The sequence below is a fragment of the Anomaloglossus baeobatrachus genome, chromosome 2 (assembly GCF_048569485.1).
Source record: "Anomaloglossus baeobatrachus isolate aAnoBae1 chromosome 2, aAnoBae1.hap1, whole genome shotgun sequence".
NCBI classification, from domain to species: domain Eukaryota; kingdom Metazoa; phylum Chordata; class Amphibia; order Anura; family Aromobatidae; genus Anomaloglossus; species Anomaloglossus baeobatrachus.
This window is the reverse complement of record NC_134354.1, coordinates 430,615,252-430,629,670: the sequence shown is the minus strand read 5'-3', so window position 1 is coordinate 430,629,670 and position 14,419 is coordinate 430,615,252. Positions and strand designations below refer to the sequence as shown.

Below are 14,419 nucleotides of genomic sequence, written 5' to 3'. Positions count from 1 at the left end.
CGTGAAAAACCGTTGCTCGTTGACACGTCATTCATTTCCTTACTATCATTGCTGCTACAGGTACGATGTTGTTCGTCGTTCCTGCGGCAGCACACATCGCTATGTGTGACACCGCAGGAACGACGAATATCTCCTTACCTGCGTCCACCGGCAATGAGGAAGGAAGCAGGTGGGCGGCATGTTCCGGCCTCTCTTCTCCGCCCCTCCTCTGCTATTGGACGGCTGCCGTGTGACGTCACTGTGATGCCGCACGAACCGTCCCCTTAGAAAGGAGGCGGATCGCCGGCCAGAGAGTCGCAGGGAAGGTAAGTCCGTGTGACAGGTGTCAGCGATGTTGTGCACATTTAAAGTGCAGCGTTTAAAGTACCCTTAAGTTGTATGCACATGTTAATCCAATATGTGAAAGATGACATCTTTAACTACACCTACCTGGAGTGTAAGGAAAACAAGTTTAGATAGGAAAAAAAAACATTCTTGATTTCCCTAGATATTAGATTGCCATCATTTTCCATTTCTACATACGGACCACAAGCATGTTTGTGTATGGTACACAGTGGCATAACCTCTGCGACCACAACAGGGTCCGAGGGTATAGGGGGGCACGCCAACCCCAGCACCTACTTCAACTGGATGTGCATCTAAGGACGCACATCCAGCTAAAATATGTTTTGGCACATCAAACCGTCGGCTTCCTGCGCTACAGTACATGCTTTCAACTAAACAGTGGCCTGCAGCTGATGTTGACATGCCCGTGACTCGGCATGCATGAAAGTAAGCTCACGTGTCGCCATAGCAGGCATGCCAATGTCAGCTGCTGGCCACTGCGCCGACTACAGAGGAGAACGCTGCGCTAGGAAGGAACCGGGAAATGTGAGTAAAATGGGTTTTTTTATGCACAGGAGACAGAATGGCTACTGTATATACCAGGAAGTAACCCAGGATAAGGACATACATAGACATACACCAGGATGAGGAATACACACCAGGATGGGGACATATACACTAGGATAGGGATGTATATAAGGATGAAGACATATATTAGGATGTTGAACATATATACCAGGATGAGGACATACAGTCAGGGCCAGAAATATTTGGACAGTGACACAAGTTTTGTTATTTTAGCTGTTTACAAAAACATATTCAGAAATACAATTATATATATAATATGGGCTGAAAGTGCACACTCCCAGCTGCAATATGAGAGTTTTCACATCCAAATCGTAGAAAGGGTTTAGGAATCATAGCTCTGTAATGCATAGCCTCCTCTTTTTCAAGGAACCAAAAGTAATTGGACAAGGGACTCTAAGGGCTGCAATTAACTCTGAAGGCGTCTCCCTCGTTAACCTGTAATCAATGAAGTAGTTAAAAGGTCTGGGGTTGATTACAGGTGTGTAGTTTTGCATTTGGAAGCTGTTGCTGTGACCAGACAACATGCGGTCTAAGGAACTCTCAATTGAGGTGAAGCAGAACATCCTGAGGCTGAAAAAAAAGAAAAAATCCATCAGAGAGATAGCAGACATGCTTGGAGTAGCAAAATCAACAGTCGGGTACACTCTGAGAAAAAAAGGAATTGACTGGTGAGCTTGGGAACTCAAAAAGGTCTGGGCGTCCACGGATGACAACAGTGGTGGATGATCGCCGCATACTTTCTTTGGTGAAGAAGAACCTGTTCACAACATCCACTGAAGTCCAGAACACTCTCAGTGAAGTAGGTGTATCTGTCTCTAAGTCAACAGTAAAGAGAAGACTCCATGAAAGTAAATACAAAGGGTTCACATCTAGATGCAAACCATTCATCAATTCCAAAAATAGACAGGCCAGAGTTAAATTTGCTGAAAAACACCTCATGAAGCCAGCTCAGTTCTGGAAAAGTATTCTATGGACAGATGAGACAAAGATCAACCTGTACCAGAATGATGGGAAGAAAAAAGTTTGGAGAAGAAAGGGAACGGCACATGATCCAAGGCACACCACATCCTCTGTAAAACATGGTGGAGGCAACGTGATGGCATGGGCATGCATGGCTTTCAATGGCACTGGGTCACTTGTGTTTATTGATGACATAACAGCAGACAAGAGTAGCCGGATGAATTCTGAAGTGTACCAGGATATACTTTCAGCCCAGATTCAGCCAAATGCCGCAAAGTTGATCGGACGGCGCTTCATAGTACAGATGGACAATGACCCCAAGCATACAGCCAAAGCTACCCAGGAGTTCATGAGTGCAAAAAAGTGGAACATTCTGCAATGGCCAAGTCAATCACCAGATCTTAACCCAATTGAGCATGCATTTCACTTGCTCAAATCCAGACTTAAGACGGAAAGACCCACAAACAAGCAAGACCTGAAGGCTGTGGCTGTAAAGGCCTGGCAAAGCATTAAGAAGGAGGAAACCCAGCGTTTGGTGATGTCCATGGGTTCCAGACTTAAGGCAGTGATTGCCTCCAAAGGATTCGCAACAAAATATTGAAAATAAAAATATTTTGTTTGGGTTTGGTTTATTTGTCCAATTACTTTTGACCTCCTAAAATGTGGAGTGTTTGTAAAGAACTGTGTACAATTCCTACAATTTCTATCAGATATTTTTGTTCAAACCTTCAAATTAAACGTTACAATCTGCACTTGAATTCTGTTGTAGAGGTTTCATTTCAAATCCAATGTGGTGGCATACAGAGCCCAACTCGCGAAAATTGTGTCACTGTCCAAATATTTCTGGACCTAACTGTATATTCCAGAATGGGTACGTATTTTCCAGGATGTGGCCTAGGATGGGGATACATACAGTTAGGTCCAGAAATATTTGGACAGTGACACAAGTTTTGTTATTTTAGCTGTTTACAAAAACATGTTCAGAAATACAATTATATATATAATATGGGCTGAAAGTGCACACTCCCAGCTGCAATATGAGAGTTTTCACATCCAAATCGGAGAAAGGGTTTAGGAATCATAGCTCTGTAATGCATAGCCTCCTCTTTTTCAAGGAACCAAAAGTAATTGGACAAGGGACTCTAAGGGCTGCAATTAACTCTGAAGGCGTCTCCCTGGTTAACCTGTAATCAATGAAGTAGTTAAAAGGTCTGGGGTTGATTACAGGTGTGTGGTTTTGCATTTGGAAGCTGTTGCTGTGACCAGACAACATGCGGTCTAAGGAACTCTCAATTGAGGTGAAGCAGAACATCCTGAGGCTGAAAAAAAAGAAAAAATCCATCAGAGAGATAGCAGACATGCTTGGAGTAGCAAAATCAACAGTCAGGTACATTCTGAGAAAAAAGGAATTGACTGGTGAGCTTGGGAACTCAAAAAGGCCTGGGCGTCCACGGATGACAACAGTGGTGGATGATCGCCGCATACTTTCTTTGGTGAAGAAGAACCCATTCACAACATCAACTGAAGTCCAGAACACTCTCAGTGAAGTAGGTGTATCTGCCTCTAAGTCAACAGTAAAGAGAAGACTCCATGAAAGTAAATACAAAGGGTTCACATCTAGATGCAAACCATTCATCAATTCCAAAAATAGACAGGCCAGAGTTAAATTTGCTGAAAAACACCTCATGAAGCCAGCTCAGTTCTGGAAAAGTATTCTATGGACAGATGAGACCAAGATCAACCTGTACCAGAATGATGGGAAGAAAAAAGTTTGGAGAAGAAAGGGAACGGCACATGATCCAAGGCACACCACATCCTCTGTAAAACATGGTGGAGGCAACGTGATGGCATGGGCATGCATGGCTTTCAATGGCACTGGGTCACTTGTGTTTATTGATGACATAACAGCAGACAAGAGTAGCCGGATGAATTCTGAAGTGTACCGGGATATACTTTCAGCCCAGATTCAGCCAAATGCCGCAAAGTTGATCGGACGGCGCTTCATAGTACAGATGGACAATGACCCCAAGCATACAGCCAAAGCTACCCAGGAGTTAATGAGTGCAAAAAAGTGGAACATTCTGCAATGGCCAAGTCAATCACCAGATCTTAACCCAATTGAGCATGCATTTCACTTGCTCAAATCCAGACTTAAGACGGAAATACCCACAAACAAGCAAGACCTGAAGGCTGCGGCTGTAAAGGCCTGGCAAAGCATTAAGAAGGAGGAAACCCAGCGTTTGGTGATGTCCATGGGTTCTAGACTTAAGGCAGTGATTGCCTCCAAAGGATTCGCAACAAAATATTGAAACAAAAATTTTTTTTTGGGGTTTGGTTTCTTTGTCCAATTACTTTTGACCTCCTAAAATGGGGAGTGTTTGTAAAGAAATGTGTACAATTCCTACAATTTCTATCAGATATTTTTGTTCAAACCTTCAAATTAAACGTTACAATCTGCACTTGAATTCTGTTGTAGAGGTTTCATTTCAAATCCAATGTGGTGGCATGCAGAGCCCAACTCGCGAAAATTGTGTCACTGTCCAAATATTTCTGGACCTAACTGTATATACCAGAATGGGGGACATATTTACCCAGATGGTGCCTAGGATGGAAGACATATTTACAAAGATGGGGGTCATATTTAATAGGGTGAGGGACATATTTAAAATCTAACTTTTATTAATTCCTCTAAAAATAGGGAAGGATCACCTTGCCTATGCATAAAATTAAAATAGATGCAGGGAATAAACCACCTGCTGGAATTCTCCCAGCTTCAAGGGGAAACCAGCAGACCCTGTGAGGTAGCAGATACACCTTAAATACAGTTGGTGTTATAGCGATATGAACTAAACAACCGGATGTGTAGTTTATGTAACACAGCTGCTTATTCACACTCTGTAGATATTATTAACAGCAGCGTCATCCATCAGATTATTAACCACCAGTAAAATAATAGCAAGAAGTCCTATTTAGACCCCAGCTACCAGTGTGATTAGTGATTATTTCACAACCGGTTGATACTGGAAAACAATAACCAGGGATACAATCACCATAGGTTAACCTGATACTCTCTATCAGGGAACAATCTCACCCAAATCCTGGTGTCTTGTTTCCTAGAGTGTCAGTGTGCCATCATATTCGGCGTAATCCAAAAAGACCTTCATCAAAACGGTCTAGGACCCCTTATGAATGGACCCACTTCTCCTCTCCCAGACTCTCCTCCTCCCGACGCGTTTCCTGTATATCATTCATCAGGGGAGCTTAAAGGAGTAGACCTAAACTGGGTTATCTATAATGAAATAAGAGGGTTTTAGTTACAGCCCTCCAAACACAATCCTCCCTCCATATGCAAGGAACCATAGAAGAAAAAGGCAGAGTGACTCACCAGGCGGTCACGGCGTTAGTCCTGTATGCCATGCACCGCCGTTTAGAAGCACAATATTTTTAAATGATCACTCTGCCGCCCGGCGTCTGACATCACTTCCGTTACCGCGCCCACCACTTCCGCCCGGTGGAACGCATCCATGAAACGCTATTGCGTCTCACAGGAAGTGGTCATCAGAACCTTCCGGCGCGCTCCCCGTGTCAGTATGATGACACGAGGATGGGCGTGCAAGACGCCCAGCGGTCCGCCACCTTCTTTTCTTAGGTAGGAATAGCGCAATATGCAACACACCAGTGCGCATGTGCTAGGTCCATGAATGGACTAACCCTAACATATAAAGATAAGGGTGATGGGCATTAGCCATACATCACCCAAAGGGGATAATCAGAAAAACCAACGATTTTAATGACGGGCGTAACCGCCTAGTGTACCAGTGTTCATATCGCTATAACACCAACTGTATTTAAGGTGTATCTGCTACCTCACAGGGTCTGCTGGTTTCCCCTTGAAGCTGGGAGAATTCCAGCAGGTGGTTTATTCCCTGCATCTATTTTAATTGTATGCATAGGCAAGGTGATCCTTCCCTATTTTTAGAGGAATTAATAAAAGTTATATTTTAGGTATTATTGCTGTATTTCAGGATTTCATAATGATATACCATACCAGTGGCTGTATTATATGAGGGACATATTTACCAAAAAGGGGCCCAGGATGGGGGACATTAGTTCAAAATGGGAGACACTACATAATGAAGGCAGAGGGGGGGCGACTCATATGTCTTTAAAGGATTTATAATACAACAAGGGCCCATACATCTGACTAACATTTATGGGAGGGGCCCAGGTCCAAATTTTGTACCGTAGCCCATCAGACTCTAGTTCCACCACTGATGGTATGGTTAGGAGAGATAATTGTCAATCAAATGTCAGTTACCAAATATGCATGGCCAGCTGCATAGCTATATACTACATTTACATTACTATGTTCAGGTTGACACTGTAAACCAGTATAGCATAAGCAACACCCTTTTTATGTTATGCCATAACTGTGATATTGTGATAGGACTATTAACACAGTTCTACAGTCAAATTGGTATTGAGACAAAAACAGTTGAAACCAACTAATTTTGTAGTGCTGAAAACTAATGAGGCTTAAATATGCTGATTGTCTCTAATTTTCAAGAACCAAAGGAGGTTGTAATTACTGATGACACCTTTCATGCAGATTTATAGAAAAATTGCATCTTTAATATTTCATTATCAATATTGCATTGTTTGTAGCTGGTCTATTACACCATCTATTTAGTCTATTGAGCCTTCAGTATTCTATCATCTTTGAGTAACCAATCAAAAACCGCCAACTTATCTCCGATGATGTAATCCTAATTACAGTTGTATCACTTGCTTTCTGTGTAAGGTATACAGTTTTAGGATTTCTTAGCTTAGTTTCTTAGCATATTGAATATCTTTTTATACAGTGGGGGAAATAAGTCTTTGATCCCTTGCTGAGACATGAACAGTCTATAATTTTAAAGGTAGGTTAATTTTAACAGTGAGAGATAGAATATAAAAAATAAAGTCCAGAAAATCAAATTGTATAAATTATATACATTTATTTGCATTTTCCGGAGAGAAATAGTAATTGCATCTTTATGTTTGCAAACATAATGTTTCAAAGTAATGACATTTTTATGCACTAATTATATGAAACATTAAAAGGAAAATTCTTTGATATCAAGAAACTAAAAATGTTCATTGTCAGATGTAAATTCAGAATGTCAAAATCATTAACAAATGGATAATTTCATTACTCAACCTGACAACTTTTGAAAATATGTAGAACAGTGTAATCAAAAGAGAATAGGGAATTCCAGCAACTAGGAGAAAATTTGAAGGTCTTTCATCTGGTGTCCCAGACTATAGGCCCAGTCACACTAAACAACTTACCAGCGATCCCAACAACTATACAACCTGATAGGGATCGCTGGTAAGTTGCTAGGAGGTCGCTGGTGAGATGTCACATTAAGCAACGCTCCAGCGATCCCACCAGCAACCTGACCTGGCAGGGATCGCTGGAGCGTCACTACACGTGGAAGCATGCTGCGCTTGGTAACTAAGGTAAATATCGGGTAACCAACCCGATATTTACCTTGGTTACCAGCGCGCACCACTTAGCGCTGGCTCCCTGCACACCTAGCCACAGTACACATCGGGTTAATTACCCGATGTGTACTCTGCTACGTGTGCAGGCAGCAGGGAGCCGGCTTCTGCGGACGCTGGTAACCACGGTAAACATCGGGTAACCAAGAAGCCCTTCCCTCGGTTACCCGATATTTACCTTCGTTACCAGCGTCCGCCGCTCTCACACTGCCAGTGCTGGCTCCCTGTTCCCTGCACTCCTAGCCACAGTACACATCGGGTTAATTGGATGTGTACTCCAGCTACGTGTGCAGGGAACAGGGAGCCGGCACTGACAGCTGAGAGCGGCGGACGCTGGTAACAAAGGTAAATATCTGGTAACCAAGGAAAGGGCTTCTTGGTTGCCCGATATTTACATTGGTTACCAGTGTCTGCAGAAGCCGGCTCCCTGCTGCCTGCACATTTAGTTGTTGCTCTCTCGCTGTCACACACAGCAATGTGCGCGTCACAGCGGGAGAGCAACAACTAAAAAATGGTCCAGGACATTCAGCAACAACCAGCAACCTCACAGCAGGGGCCAGGTTGTTGCTGGATGTCACACACAACAATATCGCTAGCAAGTTGTGCCTCAGCAGCGATGTTGCTAGCAATGTTGCTTAGTGTGACGGTACCTTAATGATGTCCAGAGTCCTGCAAAATGCTTCACTGATCCCTACAATCCAGTTTTCCCCATATTGCTTCCACTGGAAGTGCACACTTAAAGGGAACCTGTCAGGTTCAATTTGCACCCAGAACCACAAGCAGTTCTGGGTGCATATTTCTAATCCCTGCATAACTGTCGCAGACTATAGTAACATACATATAGAGATCTTTAGAAAAAGTATTTCTAAAGGTCCTTTATGAGATACAAATTAGCACAGGGACTAGTCGCAAGGGCGTTATTTCCCCTGACTAGTCTGCCCACTTAGCATATTAACACACCCACAGAGCTGTGTTAACATGCTATTCAATGCCCCGCGTCATCGGCATAGATGTGCGTACATGTGTCCGCTATCATCGCCTCTGATGCCGGGTTTAGGCTCAGTACGCATAATCAGAAGTCCCAGCACTTCCGGTAATGCAAACTAGACCTCTCTGAAGACGGAACGCGTACAGCCGGCTTTATAATGCGCATGACCAGAAGTGCCGGGACTTCTGATCATGCACTCTGAACCTAAACCCAGTGTCAAAGATGGTGACAGTAGAGACAGGTGCGCGCCTCTGTGCCATAGACACTGGGCATTGAATAGCATGTTTACATGCCCACAGGGTTGTGCTAACATGCTAAAAGGGGCAATGAAGCTTAAGGCAGCAGTAAATATTAAAAAGTGATGAAAACCCCTTTTTTATGGTACAAACATTGTAAATTGCTTTAAACCAGTTAGAAACACCCTTTATTGACTTTGTGAATGAAAATTATTTCTGGGAGAATCCCCTTTAACCCCTTCACGACCCTTGACGGAGCTATCCGTTAAGGAGTGTGTGACGTTAAGCCCCGCCCCCAGCCGCAGGCAGGTTGCGGCGATCCGCGCACATATCAGATATTTTCAACAACTGACATGTGTGCCTGCATGTTACGAGTGGAATCGCTTCCACTTGCAACATTTAACCCCTTACATCTCGCTGCCAAAGTCTGGCAGCGAGATGTATATGCGGCCATGATTTTCACTTACCGCCGCCCCCACCGGAAGTCACGTGCGTGATCACGTGACTTTCGGTGGTTGCCATGGTAGCACAGGGTCATGTGATGATGCCTGTAGCTATGACGAGTCACTTTCAGTTTCACTCGTCCCAGAGCCTAATGAACCAGAAAGTGACCATATCTGCTGTTTACAGCTGTATAGCTGTGATCAGTAGATAGGGCAGAGCGATCGGATTGCTGATCGCTATAGTCCCCTAAGGGGACTAGTAAAATAAAAAAAAAGTAAAAAAGAAGTTTTTTAAAAAAAAAAAAAAAAAAAAAAAAAACCTAAACGTTCAAATCACCCCCTTTCACCCCATTGAAAATTAAAGGGTTAAAAAAAAATAAATATACACATATTTGATTTGGTATCGTTGCTTTCAGAAATGCCCAATCTATCAAAATATAAAATCAAGTAATCTGATTGGTAAACGGCGTAGTGACAAAGAAATTCCAAACGCCAAAATTACGTTTTTTGGTCATCGCAAGTTTTACGCAAAATGCAATAACAGGCGATCAAAACGTAGCATCTGCGCAAAAATGGTACCATTAAAAATGTCAGCTCGAGACGCAAAAAAATAGTTGTCACTGAGCCATAGATCATAAAAAATGAGAACGCTACGGGTTTCAGAAAATGGCGCAAAACGTACGCCACTTTTATTGGACAAGCTTGTGATTTTTTTTAACCTCTTAGATACAAGTAAACCTATACATGTTTGGTGTCTACAAACTCGCACTGACCTCAGGCATCCCACCCACACATCAATTTTACCATATAGTGAACACGGTGAATAAAACATCCCGAAAACTATTGTGCAATCACACTTTTTTTGCAGTTTTTCCACACTTGGAATTTTTTTGCTGTTTTTCAGTACACTATATAGTAAAACTTATGATTTCATTTAAAATTACAACTCATCCCACAAAAAACAAGCCCTCATATGGCAAGATTTACAGAAAAATAAAAAAGTTACGGCTCTCGGAAGAAGGTGAGCAAAAAACAAAAACGGAAAGTGCCCGGGGGCTGAAGGGGTTAAAGCCCTGAAGATGACATGCTAAAAATATTCACACAATCTTATGTTTAACCTTGGCAACATTTTAATTCACTATATTGACATTTCATTTGCAGGATGGTGGCTGGAAAAGCTGAGCCTGCAATGCCTGGAAGATTATATGTTCATCCGGACTCCCCGGCCACTGGAGCCCACTGGATGAGGCAACTGGTGTCATTTCAAAAACTAAAGTTGACCAACAACCATCTTGATCCTTTTGGCCATGTAAGATTCCAACAAATGTGATAATGTAAAAAATAATGTTTGTTTTGTTTTTTAATCTTTATCTGATAAAAATGGACATAGCCGTTTTTCTCCGTCTGTTAAATGCAATAAGTTTATGCTATCCATGTAATCTTGATTACTATCATTGGCTGCTTCCTCTTTACTACGGAACATACTGTTTTTTACTGTGTCAGAAAAAAATGAAATATCTTTGAGATAAGATAAGATAGACAGAACAAAAATGGACCAGCTCACCTGTACCCAGTGCACGGACAATCACCTTCAAGGATCCAAGTAGAAAAAAGTAGTAAGTCCAGCACATAAAAACACTAGTTTTTTATCTCAACATCGTAAAAAAAATTTTTCTGTTTTCACATACAGAGATATATTAAAAAATGTCAGGATAGTCCAGATTTACGCATTTCGAGGGTAATCTCTTAGTCATAACCTGACTAAATCATCATCTAAGACAAATATATAAAGGGACTTGGTTGAAAAAAAAAACCCACGTCCCTTTATATATTTGTCATAAATGATGATTTAGTCAGGTTATGACTAAGAGGTTATCCTCGAAATGCATAAATCTGGACTATCCAGACATTTTTTAATGTATCTCTATATGTGAAAACAGAAAAAAAATATTTTACGATGTTGAAATAAACAAGTTTTTTTATGTGCTGGACTTTTTTCTACTTGGATAAAATAAGATGCCTGTATAAAGGCAAGAGAACAAATAATGCAATTTTACATTGTGACTGCTTATAAGACTGTTCTACATGGAGCACTGCTAAATAAATTAAACATTTTGTCAGGCAAAGCTTTAATATGGAAAATGGAAATGTTTCTCTGGATGAATCAGTTTCTCCTGCATATTTAAAAATGCAGCATACTTTACCAGAAATCCATGATGCATAAAGATATCTTTTTATTTTTTTTACACTTTGCATATAAAATACAAATTTATATTGTCGCACCGTGTTAGCCAGAAAAATCATTGTAAATACTTATGCCTCAAAAATGACGAAAGTATTCTAGGAGTGATACTATAGTAATTGGCTAACTAGAAAAAATATATTTGCAATGTTTCAGAGCACATAGGCTCCTTCTTCTGGCTTACAAAGCAGGCATTACACCATCTTTGCCTTGCACAAATGTCCTGTTATAACATCTCTTAAATTTTGTGCTTTTGTCTCAGTAATTCATTTGTAATCCAGTCTTAAGAAGGAGCCTCTGAGCTCTGAAATCTTGGAAATATAATTTTTCTGGTTAGCCAATAAAGGTATACCTCCTACAAAACATTTGTCATTTTGATGACATAAGTAGTTACATTAACTGGAGACTTAAATGGTGTTTAGTAAGCATAAAAGTTATTCCCTATAGATAGAATAGGTTTTAAGTTATTGATTGTTGCAGGTCGTACTGTGGGTACCTATGTAACGTGGCCAGGTATGGTAGTCATGGGCGAGGGTTTAACTGCTTCGCCTGCCCTGCTACAGACAAGGATGGTGAAGTGGGTGTTGTTACGAGGGGGACCCGGGGAAGCGTGCCAAGATGGGAAATGGACTGCTTCCGCCGGTCAAGGTCCACTGTGCGGTGTAAGGGACCGCCGCTATGGTGGGTGAAGAGTGAGCGGGTTGCTGCTAGCGATCGTCTGGAATGTTACAGACGATCTATGTACACCGATCTGCCCTAACCCGTGAGGGTTGTATGGCACAGATCTCACGGCTCGGTGTACCTGTTGCACGGGGAAGCACAGAGGTGCCCACGCACATGTGCCAGTGGAAGTCACGAGAATATGGCACGAGGGTAGCACAGAGGTGCCCACGCACGTGTGCTTTCAATAACCAGGTGAGTCCAATGGAGACTTGAGGAGCTCACCTGGGACAGGAACACGGCCTGTTGACGGGGGTACTGCCGGAGCAGCAAGGCAGGAACACGGCCTGCAAACGAGGTACTGCCGGAGCAGCAAGGGCCAAGCCCACAAGAGACAGTAATGCCTGAGCAGTGGCGTGGCAGCACGCTGCCAGACATCCAAACATAGAAGGACGGTCGCGCGCCGCCATGATGGCAGGGGAGGCTTTTAAGGAGGTGCAGCTCCACCCGAGGGCGGGCGCGAGGCGGAGATGACGGACTTGACCCAATCAGGGTCCACGACGTCCCAGCCTGGCCAGTCAGGATTCACCACGTCACCAGCCTTGTCATCAAGCCGTGTGACGCCAGTGAGCGAATCAGGACCCACCACGCATTGCACATGCTCACCCTCCTGCCTCTGGGAAATAGAGGCGGGATCCTCGGTCTCACAATGTGGAGAGATAACGGGAATCTCACTGCTTCCCTGAGCAGTAAACCTCTGCACATTGCGCAGCCTCGCAGACCTTCGAGGCCGCTGAGCAGGAGAGTCTGCGGCAGGCCAGGAATGGGAGACCGCTTCACTCCTTGTAACAGGAGAACCACTAGGTGTCACCCTTCTGCTGCCTCTCTGAGAAGGTATCTCCTGCACACGGCGCAGTCTGGCAGACCTTCGGCGCTGCTGAGCAGGAGTGCTCGTGGCAGGCAAGGAATGGGAGACTGCCTCAGTCCTTGCCTCAGGAGAGCCACGAGATGTAACATTACCCCCCCCCGTCTAGGCCCCCCCCCCTGTCCGTGCTCGAAGGCCGCTATCAAACCCGGGGCGCGGATATGATCCTCCAACTCCCAGGATCTATGCTCCGGACCACGGCCGGCCCACTCCACGAGGTAGTACCTCTTGCCCTGTATGACTTTTGTCTCCACAAGTTTTGCCACCTCAGGGTCGTCGGACGGGGAGTTGGTTTGAGCCGGCAGGGACCCCGAGAATTTATTAAGTCGTACGGGTTTCAGGAGGGACACGTGAAAGGTGTTGGCTATAGCCCAGCGTGGAGGGAGCTGGAGTCGATATGCCACTGGGTTTACCTGCTGTAGTACTTTAAACGGACCCAGATACCTAGGGGCGAATTTGGCTGCCTGTACCCGTAGGTTAACATTCTTAGAGGACAGCCATACTAGGTCACCAGGGGCGAAGGATGGTGCAGGGCGGCGGCGAACATCAGCCGTTGTCACCATCCGGTCTTTAGCCCTTTTAAGAGCCTCTTGGGTGTCATCCCAGATCTCCCGGGCCTTGGTCGCCCAATCCTCCACTCTAGTATCGGGTGACGTAATGGGCATCGGAACCGGGATTCTGGGATGTTGTCCGTTATTGAGTAGGAACGGAGTCTGGCCAGAGGATTCATGGACCGAATTGTTAATGGCAAATTCGGCCCAAGGAAGGAGGTTAGCCCAGTTGTCGTGGTGCGCGGATATAAAATGGCGGAGGTAAGTTACCAAGGTCTGATTAGTCCTCTCCACTAGTCCATTGGTCTCGGGATGGTATGCGGAGGAGATGTTCAGCTCTATCTGCAGGAGCTTACAGAGCTCTCTCCAGAAGCGAGACGCGAACTGGGGACCCCGGTCGCTCACCACCTTGTCAGGCATGCCATGCAACCTAAATACATGCCGAATGAACAAGGTGGCGAGAGCACGTGACGTCGGGAGTCGTGGGAGAGGTACCAAGTGGACCATTTTAGAGAAGTGGTCCGTGATGACCCATACGACCCTGTGCCCTGCTGACTTGGGCAGATCTCCCAGGAAGTCCATCCCCACCACTTCCCAGGGACGATCCGGCACTGGCAGTGGGTGAAGAAAACCTGCCGGTCTCTGCCGGGACGGCTTATTCCGAGCACACGACATACAGGCTCCCACATATTCCTGTATGTCCTGGGGTAGTCTCGGCCACCAATAATGCCTGGTCACCAGGTCTCTGGTCCTTTTGACCCCGAAGTGACCCCCGACCTTGGAGGCATGGGCCCACGATAGCACCTCGTTCCGTAGTTCAGGGGGAACGAGGGTTTTGCCAGGTGGCACCTGGTCCAAAGAAGTGGGAGTGACCATCCTCAAGCTGTCCGGGGGTAGTATAAGACGAGGCTCCTCCTGGTCCTCCTCCAACACAACCATACAACGTGACAAGGCATCG

The 14,419-nt window shown here is 44.4% G+C and overlaps 1 protein-coding gene across 1 annotated transcript in view; it reads left to right on the top strand.

The window, feature by feature from the left end:
- TBX4 (T-box transcription factor 4) overlaps positions 1-14,419 on the top strand; it is a 319,287-nt gene that overhangs the window by 199,048 nt on the left and 105,820 nt on the right. Inside the window, exon 5 of the mRNA XM_075334174.1 lies at positions 10,245-10,392. Within this exon, the coding sequence (XP_075190289.1) occupies positions 10,245-10,392 (148 nt within the window). The remainder of the gene's footprint in view (positions 1-10,244; positions 10,393-14,419) is intronic.